This window comes from Nyctereutes procyonoides, unplaced genomic scaffold (assembly GCF_905146905.1).
Source record: "Nyctereutes procyonoides isolate TBG_1078 unplaced genomic scaffold, NYPRO_anot_genome, whole genome shotgun sequence".
In the NCBI taxonomy this organism is placed as follows: Eukaryota; Metazoa; Chordata; class Mammalia; order Carnivora; family Canidae; genus Nyctereutes; species Nyctereutes procyonoides.
This window is the reverse complement of record NW_026575043.1, coordinates 49,466,016-49,489,709: the sequence shown is the minus strand read 5'-3', so window position 1 is coordinate 49,489,709 and position 23,694 is coordinate 49,466,016. Positions and strand designations below refer to the sequence as shown.

The 23,694-nt window shown below is 35.0% G+C and overlaps 1 protein-coding gene across 2 annotated transcripts in view; it reads right to left on the bottom strand.

Annotated features, from left to right (window-relative positions):
- The window catches only part of TAOK3 (TAO kinase 3), a 179,253-nt gene that overhangs the window by 81,313 nt on the left and 74,246 nt on the right, over positions 1-23,694 (bottom strand). The window contains exons 2-3 of one of the 2 annotated variants that reach the window (XM_055323084.1): positions 15,439-15,567; positions 5,731-5,945 (exon numbers count right to left, since the gene is read on the bottom strand). In XM_055323084.1, the coding sequence (XP_055179059.1) occupies positions 5,731-5,850 (120 nt within the window). In that variant the 5' untranslated portion in view covers positions 5,851-5,945; positions 15,439-15,567. The remainder of the gene's footprint in view (positions 1-5,730; positions 5,946-15,438; positions 15,568-23,694) is intronic. The other variant, XM_055323085.1, reaches the window with a different exon arrangement.

Sequence of the window (23,694 nt, the reverse complement as noted above, 5' to 3'; positions counted from 1 at the left end):
AGTACCTATTATAAAAATAAAGTATCTCCTAGTTAAGAGTTTTCAAATCAGTAGGTCTATACAAAGGCATTTTTTTAGGTATTTTGTTCATTTAGAAGGTACAGAGATTTTTGCTAACAACAAGTCTCTCACATTTTGCTGGCTTTTAAAATTTAATGCTAAGACTGCTTATATGACAGCAGCAAAGACAAGCTGATGTGAATTCAGTATTACAGTCAAGCAAGGTTAGAGTGATTATATCTGAAAAGTAGATTTTTGGGGGATGAATCTATGTACTGTGCAGCTTACGCACCCTGGGAAAGGTGTGTAAGGAAATGCTCAAGCAATGAGGAATTTTAACCTGTAGTGGGGTTTTAAAAAACAAATCCTTAACCTTTATAAAAAGAAAAGAAAAGAAAAGACCCACACAAATGGAATCAGAAGGTATTATCTAATTGCTTATTAAGGTTATTTATAATCAGTGCTTGTTCGGTACCAGAGACTAGAAAATAAATCACCCTAGAATAAAAAGATATTTCTTGGGGTGCCTGGGTGACTCAGTTGGTTAAGCATCTGACTCTTGATTTTTGGCTTAGGGTTGTGAGATCTAATCCCGCATCTGACTCTGTACTCAGGGAGGGAAGTTTGCTTAAGATTCTCTCTCCCCCTCTTCCTCTGCCCACTCCTTCGGACACACTCTCTCCAAAAATAAATAAATAAATCTTTAAAAAGCATATATATTTTTCCTTACATTTACAGAGTAATCATTACTTAGGACTTGGTAAGTACACTTGCTTACAGAACCTGTCTACTGGAACACTGACTCAATATTTGAAAAACATTTCCATGTTGATTTTTCTTAGATGTGAAATTTATTTTTTTAAGTTTTTAATTCCAGTTAGTTAACATACAGTATAATATTAGTTTCAGGTGTAGAATTTAGTGATTCAACACTTGCATACATCATCCAGTGCTTGTCACAAGTGCATTCCTTAATCTCTATCACCTGTTTCACCCATCCCCTTTTTCTCCCCTCTGCTAACCATCAGTGTGTTCTCTAAAGAGTCTATTTAGATATGAATTTTTAAAAAAGATTTTATTTATTTATTCATGAGAGACACACACACACACACACACACACACACACACACACACACAGAGGCAGAGACAGAGACAGAGACACAGGCAGAGGGAGAAGCAGGCTCCATGCAGGAAGCCCGACATGGGACTCAATCCCAGGTCTCCGGGATCACACCCTGGGCTGAAGGCGGCGCTAAACCGCTGAGCCACCCGGGCTGCCCTGAAATTTTTAATATAATTTTATAGTGGTTAAAATTCAGAAACTTAAAAAAAAATCAATGTTTTAATACAGAGAAAGCTAACTATCAGTGGGGTCTCAGCTTTCCAGTACTTCAAACAATATTATGATTACAACCTCTACACATTTCAAGTGTTGTTTTGAAGCTTACATTCATACTTAACACTTCCAATAGTCTCACTGATCTCAGTAACTTTAAGCAAGATCATTAACTCAAAAAATATTTAGATTCCTATGTGTTTCTGATTTTTTCTTAACCATTTCCAGCTATATTTGATTCTCATCCACTTGTTGCTAATTTATAAAAAAAATTAAAAAATTAAAAATAAGCTTTTCTTTTTGCTGTTATTAAGTCTCAACTAAAACTAAAAGGTAATAATTATATCCAGAAGAACAGAACTAAATTATTAGCCTTAGGTGGATTATAGAAGATACACTAAGTTCAACAAAGCAACACTAGAAATGTAGAACCTACATAGTCGTGTTGAGTGAATACAAAAATGAGCATGCTTGGCCCTTTTCTGTTTTCCTTTAATATGATTTCTTACTATCTCATCTGTTCATGCTGCTAATTTCTGAATTATGTAAATCCAGACACACAGTGATATTTCATCAAGTTAACAGCTTCCATTTTTTCTAAATATACTCTCAGCTGATTGATCCTATAAGAGCTGAGCTAGCTTATAATTCACGTTGAACATATTTCCTGGCATCATTCTGTGTAAAAGCTATAAACTACAAAAATCTAACAGAATTATAGTGTTTAGGTATAAAAATGTTGGTTGCTAGAATCTGGTCTTAATGGCTTGCTAGCACGACCAGGATTCATGAAAAGTACTAATTAGCAGTGCTCCCAATTTCTCTGAGCTCTCTATAATTCATTCCTTCATTCAACAAATACTTATTAGGTATTCAAAAATTGCCAGGTATTGGGCTAAGAATTATGAGTAAATATGTCTACTATCTATCTCTCATGTAGCAGCATAGACAGTAACAAAAACATTATAACCAACAAATATAAAATTGCAATTGTGACAGGTGCTGTAAACAAGAGTATGTGTTACTCTGAGAAAAAAACCGGGGATGTGACTTGGGCATGTCAGACAAGATGTCCTTGAGGAAATGAGGCTTCAGCTGAGAGCTAAAAGAGGAACAGGAGTTAAGAAGGTGAGGTAAAAGGGGAAACACATTCCAGAGAGAATGGTTTATGCAAAGATCCTATGATGATGGTCAAAAGAAAGCTATAATATTATAGCTAAGGCAATGAGAACAAGATATAACTTCAGTACAAACAGGGACACATCGTGGAAGACCTTGTAGGCTGGGTACAGTAAGGGTTTTGATCTCAGCCTAAGAACGGAGAGCTCCTGAAGGCTTTATAGATAAAGGTGATGTGATCGGATTTACTTATTTTTCTCCCAAGCTCACTGTAGTGCAGACAACAGACTAAAGACAGACCTAGAATGGACACACAAAGATGGGAGGATATTGCAGTTGTCCAAGGAAAAGACGATAGTCTTCTGGGTTCTCATGGTATGAGTAACTAGAGGAAGAATCTATTAATCCTGAGGGAGGAATTATACATAAATATTACTGTGGCCAGTGAGAACTCCATTTTTAAGGTATAACCTATGTGACCCTATGAATAAAAGGTTTAAGCTTTTCTAAGTATTACTGTAAAGTATAAGTTAATTCTTCTTTAATCTGTTTTTTATGGCTTTATGGGTTTCTATGAGCCTGTATTATTCATTTTGCATATGGGTGATACTATATAGATAAGGATTACATTTTCAAAACCACTCAGTTATGCTTATGATTTCTCTAGTCTATCATATCAACAAATAACATATATTTAGAGCCTGCTGTAAACAAGGCACTGGGCTAGCCTTTAGAGTTATAAAGAGATATTAGAAATGGTCCTCATTTTCAAAAGGCATATACTCTCGCTAAATAGACTTAGCCCAAACAGCAAATAGATCACTAGGTCTTCTGCAGCCTACTACAAAGTAGGTCTCATTTAGTCCTTAGTACAAAGGCTTGCAGGTAAGTTTCAAAACATGCTTGGTTTTTTTGTAGTCAAAGGTGAATTTTGAGAGGGCTCTAGCTGCTTTTTTAAAAAATTTACTTTTTAAAAATTTAAATTCAAGTTAGTTAATGTATTGGGTCTTTTTGATTGCAGGGGTAGAATTTAGTGATTCATTAGTTGCATATAACATCCAGTGCTCATTACATCTAGCTGCTTTGTAAAATATTAAAGTCAAATAGAGATTGGTACTACTCTGACTCTGGCCAAGAAAGATTCTGAGAGGATGAATGGAGTTGTAAATAGAAGGAAAGTAAGAAAATATGACTGAGGAAAGTATCTTGGAGCAAAACAAATAGGTCATAAATAAATATATACAGGATATTTCTATTTTTTAAAAGTTCAAAACCAGGCAAAACCAAATTATATTGTTAAGATGCAGAAGAAAGTGGGCTCCATACAAAGAAAAGCTAGAAAATCATCACCATAAAATTCAAAATAGACAAAACTTAAGAGGGGGTTCCAAGGTGCTGGCAATATTCTATTTCTTGGCCTGGCTGGTGTTTATAAAGGGATTTACCTTTTAATTGTTCTTTAAGTTACATATTAAAATATATGGGGGGGATCCCTGGGTGGCTCAGTGGTTTGGCGCCTGCCTTTGGCCCAGGGCGAGATCCTGGAGTCCCGGGATCAAGTCCCACGTCAGGCTCCCCACATGGAGCCTGCTTCTCCCTCCTCCTATGTCTCTGCCTCTCTCTGCCTCTCTCTCTCTCTCTCTCTCTATGTCTATCATAAACAAACAAACAAATAAATAAAATAAAATATATGGGTATGTATTTGTGCACACTTCTGTATGTATATTTATAATTTAAAAATCCTCTTTTTAAAAAAGCATCCCTAGGGTGCCTGGCTGACTCAATTGGCAGAGCATGTGACTCTTGATCTCAAGGTTGTGAGTTTGAGCTCCATGTTGGGGGCAGAGATTACTATAAACAAACAAACAAATAAACTTAAGGGGAAAAAAAGCATCCCTTTGAATGAAGAAGACAGGACTTCAGTTGGGCCTTAAATAGGATTCTAAACTCAAAGACTAATATAGCACTGTTGACTAGAAAATTAGCACTCTTTTCAGCCCTGGAAGGCCACTTAATGATAAAATATACTTGAATAGAAGTCAAATATTAGATGGGGGCAAAGGAGAAGTGGTGGTAGTGCTGAGCACAGACACAAAAGCATGAGAAAGTTCAGGGAAAATCCAGGCTGAAGATTTGGCTAGAAACAAAAAGATGAGCTAAAAAAGCAATTAATAAAATCTTATCTGTAAGGACAACTGAAGATAAGCCCTACCCAGATGCCAAAACATAAAGGATCACCTAAAAATCAAATACCATTTAAGAAAAAAACCTATTCTATAACAAGTTTAGAGGAGAAATAAGTAATAAGTAGTATTTAAACATTACTTGCTTTAATGGACTAGGCCTCTTAAAAATATTTATGACTTTGATGAGGCAAACTTCTAAGGTTATGTAAATAAATTAAAAAGTACATTTTCTGTAATGAATTTCAAGTGAATGAGATATGATAACATTTCAGTCACTTCCCATTCTCCTCATCAGAAGATAATCACAGTCTTAGAATTCAAATTGACTTTAGGGTACTAAACCTTATATCCTTTAACTTAAAATTATGACTTGACATGGATATTACTAAAAATCTTTGTTGGTCCATCTCTCTGAGTAGCCATCTATTCATCCATCCATCCATCATTTATTGAGTTCCTACTATTATCAGACACTATATAGATTACTGGGGATATAGCAATGATAAGATAGACATAATCCTTACCCTCATGGCACTTATGTAGGAGGAGGGACATACATGAGTCAAAAAGTCTTACACATAATTATTTAATTATAACCATGATAAATGCAACAATATGCAAGCACAGGCTACTATGAAATCATAAAGAAAGTCTTAATTTAGTGCTGGACAGTTGAACAGGAAAGCCAATTTTGTGGATGTACTTAAGCTGAAATCTGTAAGATAAGCAGGAGTTAGGTAGGGATGGGGATGCAATGTGCAGAGTTTTCCAGGTGAGAGAAAGAGAATGTATAAAGGCCCTGAGGCAGAAAAATAGCTTGGCATATAGAAGAAATGCACAGGGCCAAAATTCAGGCTTATAACATTTTTTGGACTTCCTTGATAGCAGAGTCAGGTGGTGATAGAGATACCACTGACTTTAATAATGCCTACGACTCTAGGACTGTCTTTTCAGCAATGAGTATTTGCCTCTGGTGTAGACATTTAATTTGCAGAATAAACATTAAAACCAATATTTTACAAGTAATGGAATGTACAGAATTCAAACTTCTCTAACTTAATCTCTCTAAACAATTCTAAAATTACTTACAAAATAAACTGCTCCAAAACTTCCATGTCCAATTTCATGCAAATCAATAAAAAGTTCTTCAGGGTCGTCTTTGTAGAAGAGATCAGCAATCTCTGGGTCCTTTGGCACCCCTTTACGCATGATGACCAATATCTGCAAACGTCTTGCTTTTGATATCCCAGTCAGCCTTATCTCTCATTTACAAATATTTGGAGAGGGAGGTAAGTTTTTAGTACCTGTAGAAAAATAAGGTTTGACATTAACTTATTTCTAAAACATCTTGGTTTGTGTCAATATAAATTAATATTAAAAAATACCTTGGTCTTAAAACTTCATAATAAAAAGACAACTCTAAAGAAAAATGGGCAAAGGATCTGAATAGACATTTATCCAAAGATACATATGAAAAGATGCTCCACATTATTAGTCATTAGATAAATAAAAATTAAAGCCATAGTAATATACCATTTAAATCCACTAGGAAGACTACTATCAAAAAGTCAAATAAATATTGGTAAGGACGTGGAGAAATTGGAACCCTCTAAACCTGCTGGTGGGAATGTAAATTGTGCATCATTGTGGGAAAGAGACTGGCAGTTCGTCAAAAACTTAAAAATTAAGATACCATTTGAATCAGAAATTCTACTCGTTGATATAGGCCCAAGAGGAATAAAAACATAAGTCCACACAAATACTTATATGGGCGGATATTGACCACAGCATGATTCATAGTAGCCAGAGCTAGATACAACTCAAATGTCCATTTGATGAATGAGCAAACAAAATGTGGTACATTTGTACAATGGAATATTATTCCGGCAATAATATGCTACAAGACGCATAAAACTTGTAAACATAATGTGAAGTTAAAGAAGCCAGTCACAGGGATCCCTGGGTGGCGCAGTGGTTTGGCGCCTGCCTTTGGCCCGGGGCGCGATCCTGGAGACCCGGGATCGAGTCCTGCGTCGGGCTCCCGGTGCATGGAGCCAGCTTCTCCCTCTGCCTGTGTCTCTGCCTCTCTCTCTCTCACTGTGTGCCTATCATAAATAAATAAAAATTTTAAAAAATATATTAAAAAAAAGAAGCCAGTCACAAAAGATGATGTAGTAAATAACTCCATTTATAGAATATACCCAAAATAACTAAATCTATAGACACAGAAAGCAGATTATTGGTTGCCTATGGCTAGAGGAAGTAGAGTTTGGGAGTGATAGCTAAAATGTATGGGCTTTCTTTTTAGAGTGATGAAAATGTTCTAAAATTGATTGTGGTGATGGTTGCCCAATGGTTAATATACCAAAATCCACTGAATTGTATACTTTAAATGAGCTATATCTCAAGAAATCTGTTTTTTTTTAAAGATTTTATTTATTTATTCATGAAAGACACACACACACACACACACACAGGCAGAGACATAGGCAGAGGGAGAAGCAGGCTCCATGTAGGAATCTCAATGTAGGACTTGGTCCCGGGACTCCAGGATCAAGCCCTGGGCCAAAGGCAAACACTCAACCACTGAGTCACCCAGGCATCCCTTAATAAATCTGTTTTTAAAAGTATTTTGGTCTATTAATATTGAAATAATAAAAGCTAAGATTTATTAAGCACATGTCAGGCAACACTAAATTCCATATATGTATATACTATCTTCTTTAATCCCTACTGCAGCTTCATATTGTAGGACTTCATTACTTTGATTTTATACAACAAACTACAACTGAGAGGCAAAACTACTCCCCCCATAATCAGGCAGCTAGTATTTGTCAGAACTGGGGCCCAACCCCAGATCTAACTGTAAAGCCCAGGATCTTAATTAATATACAATACAGACATATAGAATAGGTAATTAAGTAACAAACTGCTATAATTTGAAGATTATGCTAAATATTCACTTAAAGAGGAAGGTTATTCTGCTGCTACACAAAATATTCTGATTTTATAGTTTATATTAAAAAAGGTCATATTTTGGGATGCCTGGGTAACTCAGTGGTTGAGTGTCTGCCTTCGGCTCAGGTCATGGTCTCAGGGTCCTGGGATTGAGTCTTACATCAGCTTCCCTACAGGGAGCCTGCTTCTTCCTCTGCCTAGGTCTCTGCCTCTCTCTGTGTCTCTCATGAAAAAAATACATAAAAACATTTTTATATAATGACATATTTTGACATATATTAGTTGTTAATAGTTACATTTAGTTGGTATAGATCCTTTTTTATTTTTGGAAAAAAACTGAAATATTAACTTTCCTCTGTTATCGTAAATACTTTGCCACCATGAGAATCAATCACTCCAACACTGAACTTATCACTGGACAGTTTGTGTTTCTTCCTTGACCCACTAGATAAATACGCTAGACATTTAGTTATTGGTCAATAAAATTATATTTTTAAAAATGTGAGCCAACAAGCTTCATTCAAGGAGAAGAGAAAATGAGTGTCGTTAATACAGAAGTACCAGTAGTCAGTGCTAAGAAGCATTTTTCTCTTGTGACATGAAAGCCTTAGGTGACCATGTACATTACTTCATATGGTTAGTCTATTTAAATCATTAGCATATGCAGGTCATCAACCTAATTATCCATCTAGCCAGGCAACTCTTTCCCTGACTCAACAAATATTTATTGAGTTCCTACTATTCTCCAGGCATGTACTGGATGTTGGTCCCATGTACAATGGGATATGGTCCCTGTCCTTAAAGGGTTTAGAGTCTTATGGAGGAATAAACATTACAATATCATGATACAAATAAGAAAATGGTTATAAATGATTATTATGATGAAAGGGCAAAAAATTTAATAGAAGATATAATAGGGTGACCCAGTCTATTTTTTCTTGGATATAAAAAAGCATGCCTTTTTAGGAAAAATCAAAGTAGATCATTCAATATGGATGTATGTAACAGGTGGAAGGAGAAAATATAAAGCTGGTGTTAAGCCAAGGAAAATCACAACAGGCCTTTTAGACCATATTAAGAAATTTGGACTTTATCCTGAGGGTAGTGGGGAACCATTAAATATTTTAAATAGGAAAAAACGATTCCCCTGCAATACTACACCTATAATCTTGGGCACTAATCCTGACATTCCATAAATGCCGACATAACCAAACGTAAAGTCAATATATCGATACTCTTGAAAAAGTAACAAAAATCTAGTTGTCAGTCAAGTGACAAAAAGTACACAACTAACATTCAAAAAGTGCTATTGCTTTCATTGCTTATGTTTGAGAACAGAAAAGGGAAACTATGCATTAAATCAAAGATATGCCTTTTGGAAACTATGCCAAAAAAAAAAAAAAGCAAATTATGAGCTTGTCTTTAGGAAAAACAAAAAAGATCTGTGACCTTTCCAATCATCAAAATGCATTCCAAACTTTTAAATATTTTGGCTTTAGTGTGAATAAAGCTAAGTACTATGGATAATCATTAGGAGGAAACACACAGATCACTATATGTCATACTCTAGACTAAAATGATTCTCAAAAGAGACAGATATTTAAATATAAAAAAAGAGACCACAAAAACTTATAAAATAAATTTCAGGTGAATCTTTAATAACTAAGCAAGACACCAGAGGCAAAAGTCATAAACTAAAATCAGTAAGTTTGATTATATACAATTATAACTTCTTTATCTTGAAAAATATAATGAATGGACTTCTGTTTCCAGCCAAGATGGAGTAACAGGAACTGGATTTATTATCTGCCACCAGAAACAACTAACATTACAAGAAAGAAAACAGACCAAAATTCTTTATAAATACAGATGCAAAAACTGATAACAAAATTATAGCAAGTAAAATTCAATAATATTTAAAATGGATAATATACCATAAGTAGATGGGATTTATCTCAGGAATGCAATGTTGGTTTAATACTCAAAAATTAAGCAATGTAATTCCCCCAATCAACAATCTGATAAAAAGCCAAGTGACCATCTCTAAAGATTTCAAAAAATCATTTGACAAAATCCAAAATTCAAACCTGATAAAAACTCTGAACCAACTCAGAATAGAAGGTAATATCCCTTACCTGATAAAGGAAATCTATGAAGCATTTATAGCTAATATCAAATGTAATGGTCAAAGACCAAATTATTTCCTCCTAAGATCAGGAATGAGGCAAGGAAGTCTGCTCTTAGCCTTTCTCTTCAGCATTGTGCTGGATGGTCTATAAAGTGCAATATGGCAAGAAAAAAAATGAAATGAAAGACATCAAGATTGGAAAGGAAGGAGTTATACTTTTACGATTGGAAAGGAAGGAGTTATACTTTTACTGACAAAGAACAAACCCACCTAAGTAGAAAATTCAATGCAATCTACCAAAAACTACTAGAATTAATAACTGAGTTAACCAAAGTGGCAAAATACAAGCTCAAGATCAATATATAAACCTTAATTATACTTTTATGTATGAACAAATGGAAATCAAAACTTTAAAACATCATAATAGCATAAAAATATGAAATACCTAGGGATAAATCTGACAAAGAATGTGCAAGACCTATATATTGAAAATTATAAAATAATGGTGAAAGGACTTAAAGACAGAATGAAGAGAGGTAACTGTGGCTATAGGTCAGAAGAATCAATATTGATTTTTCTTTAGAAAAATAAATTGGGCGATGCCTGGGTGGCTCAGCGGTTGAGCATCTATCTGCCTTTTGGCTCAGGGTGTGATCCCAGATCTAGGATCAAGTCCCACATCGGGCTCCCTGCAGGGAACCTACTTCTCCCTCTGCCTATGTCTCTGCCTCTCTCACCCTCTGTCTCTCATGAATAAATAAATAAAAATCTTAAAAAAAAAGAAAGAAAAAGAAATTGAGAAGCTGATTCTAAACAGCATATGAAAATGCTAAAGGACCGAAAATAACCAAAACAACTTTGAGAAAAGGAAGACAAAGTTGGGAGGCTGACATAATCTAATTGCAAGATTTATCATAGGGCTACAGTTATCAAGATAGTGTGAAACTAGCATATATAGGCAAACAAATAAATGCAACAAAATAGGAAGTCCAGAGGAGACCCTCACATTTGTGGACAACTGAACTTGGATAAAGGTGCAAAGGTAATTCAGTGAAAAAAGTCTTCAATGAATGGTACTAGAATAACTGTATAAATATATACAAAAAAAAGGATCTTTTTTGATCCATACCTAAGTACACCATATACAAAAATTAACTTCAAATGGATCATGGAACTAAATATAAAACATACAATTAAAAAAAATCCTTGAAAAAAATCCAAGAAAAAAATCTTTCTGAGGTTGGGTTAGACAAAGATTTCTTAGATATAAGAACAGAAGCATTATCTATAAAGGAAGTAATTGATAAATTAGGCTTATCAAGATGAAAAATATACACTTTTTGAAAGACAGTTCAGAGAATGAAAAGCCAAACTGCAGATTGGAAGAAATGTTTGCAAAATATATCTCATAATCTCACTTTTGTATCCAGAAAATATAAAGAATCCTCAAAACTCAATAAAAGAAAATAACCCAATTTTAAAAATGGAAAAAAAAAGGAGGGGATCCCTGAGTGGCTCAGCAGTTTAGTGCCTGCCTTTGGCCCCAGGGTGTGATCCTGGAGTCCCGGGATCAAGTCCCACATAGGGCTTTCTGCATGAAGCCGGCTTCTCCCTCTGCCTGTGTCTCTGCCTCTTTCTCTCTCTGTGTGTCTCTCATGAATAAATAAACAAAATCTTAAAAAAAATAATAAAAATGGAAAAAAGATTAGAACAGACACTTCACCAAGGAAGATATGTGGATGGCAACTAAACAAAAGATGCTTAATATCACTATTCACTAGGGAGAAACAAACTAAAATCTTACTAAAATTCTACACACACTTATTAGAATGGTTAACCTTAAAAAGACTGAGCATACCAGATGTTGGCAAGGATGTGAAGTAACTGTATTTTACATATACTACTGGTGGGAATGTAAAAATGGTAGTTTGGAAACAGTTTGGCAGTTTCTTAAAAAGTTAAACATGTATCTATCATATGATGTAGCCATTCTAGTCCTAAGTATTTATGGAAGAAAAATGAAAGCATATGTCCATTCAAAGCCCTGTACACAAATGTTTGTGGCAGCTTTATTTTTAATAGCCCAAACTGGAAGCAACCCAAAACCCCATCAACAAAGGAACAGATGCAGGACTCCTGGGTGGCTCAGTGGTTAAGTGTCTGCCTTCAGCTCAGCACGTGATCCTGGAGTCCCAGGATTGAGTCCCACATCAGGCTCCCTGCATGGAGCCTGCTTCTCCCTCTGCCTGTGTCTCTGCCTCTCTCTGTGTGTCCCTCATGAATAAATAAATAAAATCTTAAAAACAAAAACAAAAACAAAGGAACAGATAAACAATCTGTCATACATGCAGACAATGGAATGCATCTTAGCAATAAAATGAACTATTGACACATGCTACAACATGGATGAATCTTAAAATAATTATGTTGAGTGAAAAGAAGATAGACCCCCACCAAAAAAAAGTATGTACTTTATGATTGCATTTCTGTAAAATTTTAGAAAATGCAAACTAATCCAAAGTAACAGAAAGCACATCAGTGGTTGCCTAGGAATTGGCTGAGTGAGAAGAGGTGGGATGGAGGGATTAAAAAGGAGCTTTTGGGAGTGTTGGATATATTTACTATCTTCACAGATATATATGATGGCATAACATATTCATTATGTTCAGGTTATTGTATGTTAGTTATAAGCGAAGAAGGTTGTTTTAAAACAATGCAATAAACAAAACAGAAAGGCAAATAAAGTAGGAATGCTGCAAAATATGTGCTGGTTAAAAGTTATTCTTAATATCAGACAGGTGACTATAAAAGACTGATGAAACATACTGAAGATGACACAAAAAATGGAATCAATATTGTTAAAAGTCCATACCACCCAAAGCAATTTACAGATTTAATGCAATCCCTATCAAAATACCAACATTTTTTACAGAACCAGAACTAAGAATACTAAAATTTCTGTGGAACCAAAAAAACCCTGAGTAGCCAAAGCAATCTTGAGAAAGAACAAATCTGGAGGTATGAAAATCTCAGATTTCCAGATACACTACAAAGCCGTAGTAAGCAAAACAGAATAGTACTGGCATGAAAAGAGACATATAGATCAAAAAACAGGATAGAGAACCCAGGAATAAACCCATGCTTATAGGGCCAACTAACCTACAACAAAAGAGGCAAGAATATGCAATGGGGAAAAGACAGTCTCTTTAACAAATGGTGCTGGGAAAACTGGACAGCTACATGCAAAAGAATGAAACTGGATCACTTTCTTATATCATACATAGAAATAAACTCAAAATGGATTAAAGACCTAAATTTAAGACCCCAAACCATAAAACTCCTAAGAAGGAAACACATGCAATACTTCCTTTGACATTGGCCATAAAAACATTTTTCTAAATATGTCTCCACAGATAAGAAAAACAAAAGCAAAATTAAACTATTGGGACTATACCAAAATAAAAAGCTTTGCATGGAGAAGGAAACCAACAACAAAACAACAAGGCAGCCTACTGGATGGGAGAAGATATTTGGGAATGATACATCTGATAAGGGGATAATATCCAAAATATATAAAGAACTTACAGGATTCAACACCCCTAAAGCCCAAACAATCTGATTAAAAATGAGCAGAGAACCTGAATCAACATTTTTCCAAAGAAGACATGTAGATGGCCAACAGATATATGAAAAGATGCTCAACATCATTCATCATCAGAGAAACACAAATCAAAATCACAAGGAGATATCACCTTACACCTGTCAGAATGGCTAAGTCACTGTGGAAAACAGTACAGAGGTTCCTCAAGAAACTAAAAATAGAATTACCATATATGCCTGCAATTCCATCATTCGGTATATTCTCCATTACCCAGGGAAAATGAAAACACTAATTTGAAAAGATATAGGCACTCTTACGTTTATTGTAATGTTATTTACGATAGCCAAGATAGGGAAGCAACTGAAGTGTCCATTCATGGATGAATGAATAGAGGAGATGTGGTATACAAACCCATGCCCATGCATAGATACATGATGGAATGTTAACTCAGCCATAAAAAAGAATGAGATCTTGCCATTCCCAACAACATGGATGGACAGACCTAAGGGGTATAATGCTAAGTGAAGTAAGTCAGAGAAAGACAAAAAATACCATATGATTTTGCTCATATGTAGAATTTAGGAAAAATGAACAAATAAAGAAAAAAAGAGACAAAAAAATTCTTAAATACAAAGAACAAACCAGTAGTTGTAGTGATAGGGGAGGTAGGTGGGTGCAGGGGTGAAGTAGATAATGGGAGGGGTTTGAGAGTACAGTTATCTTGAAAAACACTGAGTGATATATAGAATTGTTGAATCATTATATCATATCCATGAAACTAATACTGTATATTAATTATACTTCAATAGAAACATGTCGGACAGGTGAACCCCTACATATACATACACCTACCCACACAAAGGTCATATATAAGAAATTTTAAGAAGAAATAGCAGTGGCTATTAATGATATGAAACGTACACAGTTTCACTAGCAATCAAAGAAGTAAAAAACTAAAATAATAAGACACCTCATTTCACCTACCAAACTGACTAATTATAGAGAAAAGATACTGTTTTTGGTGAGGGCATAAGGAAACAGTCATTTTTATATATTATTGGAAGAACAGAATGGATACATTTTTTAAAAGATTTTATTTATTTATTCATGAGCAAGAGAGAGATGGTGGGGGGTGCAGGAGAAGCAGGCTCCACGCAGGGAGCCTGACTTGGGACTCGATCCAGGGTCTCCAGGATCAGACCCTGGGCCGAAGGCAGTGCTAAACCGCTGAGCCACCCGGGCTGCCCAAATGGATACATTTTTTGACCAGGTAATATTCTTCTAGGAATTTATATAAGGCAATGTCTTTTTTGTTTTGTTTTAGCAAAAAAGTTAGGATTTAAGTAAAAAGAGCATAAAGAAGGATGAGACCATGAAGATGGGAAATATGGCTTCTTTCATCTCCAACTTTGGATTTCTTTACAGGCTTGTTTTATCTGAAATAGGTGTTGTGATTTCAGGTAATTTTATATTTCTTTCTTTTTTGCTTATATTTTCTAAATTCTCTGCAAAGTCTATTCTATAATCAGAGGAAAAGTGATGTGAAAAATTTTGTTACTTCAAAGTCTAATTATAAAGCATTACAACAAAAAAGTCAATATATATTTCCAGAAAATAATTTGATAATAGGAGGCAAGAAACTTTATGTAAGGGGCACCTGGGTGGCTCAGTGAGTTAAGCATCTGCCTTTGGCTCAGGTTATGACCCCAGGCCCTTGGTATCAAGCCTGGCGTTGAGCTCCCTGCTCAGGGGGGAGTCTGCTTCTCCCTCTCCCTCTGCTCCATCCCTGCCACTCCTGCTTATTCTCTCTCTCTCAAATAAATGAAATCTTTAAAAAAAAAAACAAACCAAAAAACCTTAGGTAAGCTCATTTCTTTTAACCAAGTATTTCTCTAAATTGTAAGCTATGACTGAGAATAATGAAAATCTGTAAGGAAATAATTTAAAACTAAAATATTTTTATAAAAGAATATTTTATCCTGATTTTATTAATATTTTACTTCCTATTTTTTCTTACAAATACAGTAAAAATTAATTATTGAAAAACTAGAAGATACTATATCTTTCCACTTTATAGGAGAAAGCTATGTCATTAATCTATGGACAATACCTTTTTGTGAATGGCACAAAATACACTGTATTGCTCAGATTCATCTTAGCAGCAAACTCTTTGTCCTCTTTTAAAACTTCAGTCTTTTGTATTTATGGTGCACTTCAGTCTTTTGTATTTATGGTGCACCTATGGAAAAAGAAGAATAAAACATAATTATAATACCAAAATTAAAGAGGCAATAATTGATCATATGGTAGCTTTACAAATTTACACATGTAATATTACAAACTTAAAACTTTTATCTTCATATGTTTGTGAATGACAAATGCAAAATATAAGATTTTCACATCAACGACTTGGGCTACATTTTCACAGGAAATATCAGGAAAATGAAAGTGTCCTTATATTTCAGAATCTACACTAAGACTTCCTTTGGTTTGTTTGGGTCCAGGGAAACTCAATAGAGTCTACCAGTAGACAGGATTAATCTGATAGCATGTAGTGATGCTGCTGATTGTCAGTAAAGCTTATATTCTGAATTGCTTTTCCAATCAGCATGATGATTTACATCGGTTCATCTATCTCCCTGTTCATAGGCTCCCCTATAACTAGTCTTCTTCATTTGGGGCATAATGTTTATTCTTTATTATCTATTAAAGAAGTATATGCCCAATATAGAAAATATGGGAACTAAATATTGTTATGAAGAAAAATCTATAATCCTACCGAGGACAAAGTCCATCAACAATTTGGCATACTTTTCTCTATGCTCATATTTATTTCTTCATGTTCATACTTATTTTATTATATACAGTTGAGATCATTTGTACATATAATTCCACAATCTACCTCTTTTATCTAATTCTAGATTACAAACATTTTTGCCATGTTATCACTATTTACTAAGCTCATTTAATGACTGCTCAGTGTGTATCTCCCAACGTATATCTTTTTTTTTTTAATTTTTATTTATGATAGTCACACACACAGAGAGAGAGAGAGGCAGAGACACAGGCAGAGGGAGAAGCAGGCTCCATGCACCGGGAGCCCGATGTGGGATTCGATCCCAGGTCTCCAGGATCGCGCCCTGGGCCAAAGGCAGGCGCCAAACCGCTGCGCCACCCAGGGATCCCTCCCAACGTATATCTTGAGGGTTCCTTCAACAGCTCCTTCTCCACAATTAGAAACCAAGGCTATATTCAACTCTTTGTTGAACTATTAAATATTACTGTGTTTTGAAGATCTTTGTGTACATTATTTACGTTTTAGGGTTTTCTTTGGAATGGATTTCTAGAACTAGAGTTATTCAGTCAAAGAATATAACAATTTAAAACATATAATATGCATATTGAAATACTTTTTAAGTAATCTGACTGGCTTTGGAGATGAAGACCTTATAGAGGGGAGAAAAACTAGAAAAAAGATAATGACTTCCACTTTCACATTTTTCCTGTTGAGGAATGAGGAATATCCAAACTCCTCTCAAGTTTATACTTATAAACTAATCTTTCTCATTATTTTTATTTTTCATTCTGATTCTCTGGCTGTGGAATGTTAGATTAAGTGGCAGCTAAAAACTGAATTCTGTACCACATTTTAACTAACCATCAAACCAATTGATAACTGCCATGTCTGCATATCTATCCTGCTAATCTAATCTGACTATAGCTTCAATAAAATATTCCTTAGGTTATTAGAGGAACACTAGTTGGAATATTTCTAAGAAAGCAACATAAAATAAGGCATTTACTAACATTCTCATTTCCTAATTTCAAATGCAGGATGAACTATTCACTTCATTTGGACATGCTATGGACACATACGCTCAGTATTTTTCTCTAAATATTTCCTCATTCTTACATAATTTTCTTAACATGTATTCTCTATCTTCAGTTGCATAGCTCTCTAAATATTCTAAAATAAAGTCTACAACTTCTAGGAATTACACTTTCTTGGTTTTATCTTTCTTTTTCTCTGTTGGAAGACTGCACATGCCATTGATACTGAAAGCTATACTGTGAAGTTTGCCCATTACACCTAAGGGATGATCTCAGCTTTCTTTCATTCTACAAGCTCCCTTCTTTCTTTATAAAGGTCTCTTGAGTTCCATAAAACTATTCTTTCTTGTTTTTCCAAATTGTTCCTTCTACAATTTCTCTTCTTCTCTCTGATCTCTAAATGAAAATTCCTCCAAGTATTTGCCTGAAGCTCTGGGACTGTGAGCTGCTATCCTAATTTTTGTCCATTCAACAGCTTCCAGTAATATTATGGCATTACATGGTGAGGACCTCCTTTTCAAGCCCCAGACCTATATTTTCAGATATCTTTTTGGTTTTTCCTCTCACATATACCTTAAGTTAACTTTAACCTTTCCCTTTCCCTTGTCTCTGTTAATTCACAATTCTGTTTTAAGTATTTCTTTGTATCTGTATCTTTGCTTTCCAGTTCTGTTATCTCTTTCTTCTGCTTCTACTTGGTCAGACTCTAGTCTACAGACTCTAGTCTATCTTTTCTGGAATTCATCTTGAAAACACTATTATCATAATCATCTTCCTGAAGCAAAGGTCAGATAATATCACATCTCTGCTCAAAATCCTTCAGTGTCTCCCTATGGTCTATGGTATAAAGCATAACTTAACCTAATTAACATTCAAAACTGGCCTTAAACCACTACTTTAACTAAAATTCTTCAACTCTATAATCAGGAAAAAAAGGAAGCTACACTTTCATAGCTTTGTCTTTGTTTATGCTGTTCCCTCTGACTAGAATATCCAAACCCCAACCACTTTCACAGTCCAGGTGAACATAACCTCTGGTAAGAGACCTGCCATTTTCTCCCTTTAGTTTAAATACATATATATTAATACTTTAACTGGATGACAAGGGCTTCTTTAGAGGAGGATACATTTCTAAACCTATGTTTTGGTTAATCATTGTTTCCCATGACATCTTTTCTAAAAAGCCATTTTTTTTGGGGAGGGATCTAATTCACATACCATACAAATCACCTATTTATTTAAAGGGTACAGTTCAATGGTTTTTAGCATATTCACTGGTACTTGCAATCATCATCATGGTCAATTCTAGAATATTTTAATCACCACAAAAAAAGATACCCTATACTCTTTAGCTCTTACCCTACCACCCCTTGATTCCTAAGCAATCACTGGTCTACTTTCTGTCTTTATAGATATCCCTGTTCTGGACATTTACTTTGAATGGTCTTTTGTGACTGGCTTCTTTCATTTGGCATGCTGTTTTGAAGATCTGTCCATGTGGTAGCATGAATCAGTATTTAATTTCTTTTATTGCTGAATAATATTTCCTTATATAAATATACCACATGTTGTATATCCACTTATAAGCTGATGAACATTTGGGGCTGTTTCGACCTTTTGGCTACTGTGAATAATGCTGTTATAATAGCTTGTGCACAATTTTTTTGTGTGGACATATATTTTCATTTCTCTTGATTATATACCTAAGAGTTGAATTGCTAGGCCCTGTGACATCTTTACATAGCAGGTACTCTATAAAAATCTGCTGAAATCTCTTTCCCGTTTCTATTCCAATCTTACTCTCAAAGTGATCTATAAATTCATCCTTTCCTCAAAATGTGAACAAGGACATTTTTCCTTTAAGAGAATTGAGTGCATTTTAAGAATTAACTGAAGATGAAATGACATGCATGGAATTATTTTTTCCCTCTTCCTTGACCTCTGCAACCTCAGGTATTGCATTTATAGTGAGAACTGAGAACTCTGCCAAGAATGCAGTATTTCTGGTCTTAGGCCCTTGGGCCAACTGAACAACCAGCCAGCTTAGAGTAGTGGATTTCATCAGAGAAGTGCAACTGGAATAATTTTCTTCACTCTTTATTCTAAGAAATGGAAATCTTTCAACAATGATAATCAAGTACATTATTTTTCCACAGATATCCTAATTTAATATAAGGAAGACTGCTTGATACAGAGTAAAATATATATAATTTTCATTATTTCCCTTTTCCCAGAAACTTTCAAGAAAGATTCATGGAAGATCTTAGTCGACTTTCAATGCTGTAGTCACAACTACTTCAATAATAAACCTGAAGCCAACTAGTTTGAAAAACCCACAACACTTCAGCATTAGGAAGTAAGAATGAATGTTTCATATTGGAAAGATTTGAGAGATCAGACATTTCAACTCTTTTTTTTTTTTTAAACTGAATCTCAGGAAACTTAAGTGTCAAATCACACCTATGTAGTGGAGTTACCTCAAATTAAAATCTAGGTCTTCTGCTTCCCACTCCAGAAAACCTCCTTCTGAATCAAGCTAAGTCAGACTTCAAAACAGTTAAAAGTTTTTCTATTTTGCTATAGATTGGAGGGTGGTCAAGAAAAGTTTAATTAAACATAAAATCGGCCTTCTGTGTTATTATTGCTCCAAAATATTTTTTTTGCTCCAAAATATTTCATAACACTTGAGTAAGTAGTGTAGATTCAGTTATGTAGGCTGAAGTATAAAAAAATTTGGGTATCTATTTAAGAGAATTTTTTTTTTTACAAAATTCCCATACAGAAATAAGTGTTAGGGCCTCAGAAGGGGCTGGTACAAACAAGGGGCTCTGAAACTTAAACCTTACTCTAAATTAGCTTGTAAATTCCTATTATTTTATTCACCATCTTGCTCCCAGAGGGTAGAAGCAGGTAAAATCTTCATTTTACAGCAATGAAAAATTAAGTACAAATAGGTGATAGGACTTTTTCAAAGTCAGAACTAGTCCCGTTATTCTCCCTCCTATAATAAACTACCCACACAGACTTGAAGAGAATTGTTTTTAAAGAAAGAAAACTGTTGCTGCTACTCTCTGCCACTAATATGTAATCGTTATTCTGAAGTAAACCATTTTCATGGTACTTTCACTTTGAAAATAAAACTAGATGCTAGTTGCTTTTTATGCCATTATGATCATGTAGCCCACTGTGATGATATATCATAGCACTTGATAACTGGAAAGGGACCTTAAAGTCATCTAATTTCTACTCAGCAAATAATGCAGAAGTGGCTGGGGTTTATTGATTATCATAACAATGATAACTGTTAGTCTACTTCTGGGTCAACTGATGTTAAACATTTTGAAGAGGACTCTTATGAGTCACCCTTTAAGACTTTATGTGTGGAGCACCTGGGTGGTTCAAGGTTAATCATTTGGCTCTTGATTTCTGCTCAGGTCATGATCTCAGTGTCGTGAGACTGAGCCCCATGTCAGGCTTCCCTCTCAGTGTGGAGTCTGCTTGAGATTCTCTCTCTCTCTCCCTCTCTCTCTGCCTCTACCTCTCCCCCAACTCATGTGCATACTCTCTCTCAAAATAAATAAAATCTTAAAAAAAACCTTTATGTGTGCTAAAAAGTAAATATATTGTTTTATTAATGAATATCATTTCCCCCTCCATAAAAAAATACGTTTAGATTGAGAGAAAGATGGGAAAGGAGAAGCTCCTTTGGATTTCATAAGTTTAACACTGAAATTTTTGTTCTGATATCCTGATACGAAGCTAGCAACTTAAAATCTATGATGAATCAAGTTGGGGAAAAAGTGATAGTTAATGTAAGTCAATGTCAGTACAAAAATGGTGCTGGCATGTCTACATAAATCCTAAACTATTCTAAAAGATTTGACCAGGCTTTGAAGTCTTCACTTTGCACTTAGCCATGTGTATGGTATGAAAACTTTAAATAATTGTAATACATAATGATAATTTACTCTTTCAGTTTCTTAAACTTGATTAATATTCAAATCCCTCATGAAAAATTCTCACAGATCCCAACATTTTCTTATTTTTAGTTATTCACTTTATTTACTTATTCATTTATTCATTCATTCAGCAAATATTTATTAAGGGCCTAACATATGTCCAGTACTGAACAAGGCTTTAGGTTCTTCCCTCTTCTCATAGAGCTTATATTTTAGTGGAGAGAAACATGTGAATATGGACATGTCAAGTACTAATAAATATTATAAAGAAAAATAAAATAAAACAAAGTTAGTGGTCAGGATAGATCTCTCTGATAAAAACTGACAGAGGCTTAAAGGCTAAAGGAAGTAAAGTAAAAGTTCTAAAGATACCTAGCCAGGAAGAGCAATCCAGGCAGAGAGCCTAGCAAGATTGCCTGGTGTATTTCAAGAAAAGTCAGGCCAGTATGGCTAAAACAGAGTGAGCAATGGGGAGTGTGACAGGGGAAGAGATAAGGTATTCATAACATGATTAAGACCTTGGATTTCATGGTGAGATGGGAAGCCAATGAAGCATTTTAGGAGAGCGGTGACATATATTTTAAAGGACCACTCAAAAAAATAAAAAAATGAAGGACCACTCTGACAACTGTGTGCAGTTTATATGCGAACACAGTTAAAAACAAAGAGACCTGGGGTGCCTGGGTGGTGCAGTTGGTTAAGTGCCTGACTCTTGGTTTTGGCTCAAGTTGTAAGCTCAGGGTTGTAAGACTGAGCCTGCCACAGGCTCAGGCTCACACTGAGCACTGATTCTGCTTAAGATTCTCTGCCTCTTCCCCTGTGTGTTCTGGCACGTTCTTTCTCTCTCACTCTCTCTAAAATAAATAGACAAATCTTAAAAACCAAAAACAGGGAGACCTGTAAAGAGCTGTTACAAAAGTCCAGGCAAGAAATGATGGTAGTCAATACCAAGGTGAAGGTAGTGGTGGAGCTAGTGAGAAGTGGATTAATTCTGGAATAACTGAGAAGGAACAGACAATGGGCTTTGCTGTTTTTACTGAGTAAGAAAGAGAGGAGTAAAGAAGAAAGGACTCAAAAGTCTGTGGCCTGAACTACTAAAACTACCTATTTATAAAACCATGATAAATTTCTTATTTAAGCTTTTATACAACATATAACAAATTTACAAACCTCCCCAAATCCAAGTTAACAACACTGATTTAATATAATAGATGTATTATTATGTTGATATAGTAACCCCCAAAACAAATATGGCCCTATGTTTACTCACCATGTGATGGCTTAATTCTCCCACCACTTTTCTCTAACTGTACTGCTGGAGAAAATTCATTTATACAGCCTGACTCGACATCATCTGGTCTTCACAAGGCAAGAACCCAACATCTGTGCATTAATATCACTTCTATACTTGTTTTATTACTCTGAGACAGAGTAGTACCACTTGGCACTGGGGCTATGGCAAACACAAACTCACGCTCTGAAATAATAGCAAATCACAGAAGTATGGTAATAAAATGGTTATCCATATGACTCACCATGCATTTTTTAAGGAGATAATCATCAAAACAGATATAACATGTAAAAAATCTCACAGAGAACTTTTAGAGCTATTTTCATGTATTTAAATTTCCAGGAGTCTGTGGATCTACTTGAAAACACTTTAGACTGTAATCATATATTACCCAAGGTGGTTAGGTACAAAGGTCGACACTTAAGGCCAAAACTTCATACAGTGCAAATCATCTTTGGGAATCCAGTATACAGTTGACTCTTGAACAACACAGGAGTTAGAGGCACTGACACCCAGTGTAGTAAAAAATCTGCATATAGATTTGACTACCACAAAACTTCTACTGATAGTCTACTGTTGAGTGGAAGCTTTACTGATAACAAAACAGTCAATTTTGTATGTATATGTACTATATACTGTATTCTTACAATAAAGTTAAAAGAAAATATTAGGAAAATCATAAGGAGAAAAGACATTTATCATATTCTGCTACATTTATTGAAAAAAACATGCATATAAATAGATCCATGCAGTTCAAACCCTATGTTGTTTGAGGGTCAACTATACGTGGCTCTGTTTGTGAAATCCTTTAAATTAATTCTCATGCATAGTTAAGTGTTGAAGCCATTGAGCTAGTCTAATGGAGAAAAAGAAAACTATAAAAGTAATTCTTAAAAAATGTTTTCAGGGATCCCTGGGTGGCACAGCAGTTTAGCGCCTGCCTTTGGCTCAGGGCGCGATCCTGGAGACCCGGGATCGAATCCCACGTTGGGCTCCCGGTGCATGGAGCCTGCTTCTCCCTCTGCCTATGTCTCTGCCTCTCTCTCTCTCTGTGACTATCATAAAAAAAAAAAGACGTTTTCAATTTTTTCTAAATGTTTGATTTTTAATTTAATTCCAGTATAGTTAGCATATGGTGTTATATTAATTTCAGTATAAAAATAATTCTTAACCTTTTCCAGGACATTGATCTCTTTGGAAGCCTAGTGAAGTCCACGTCCTTCTTCGATAATGTTTTAAAAGAAAAAAAATAACCATTTGGAATTACAAAGGAAAGCAGTTATGC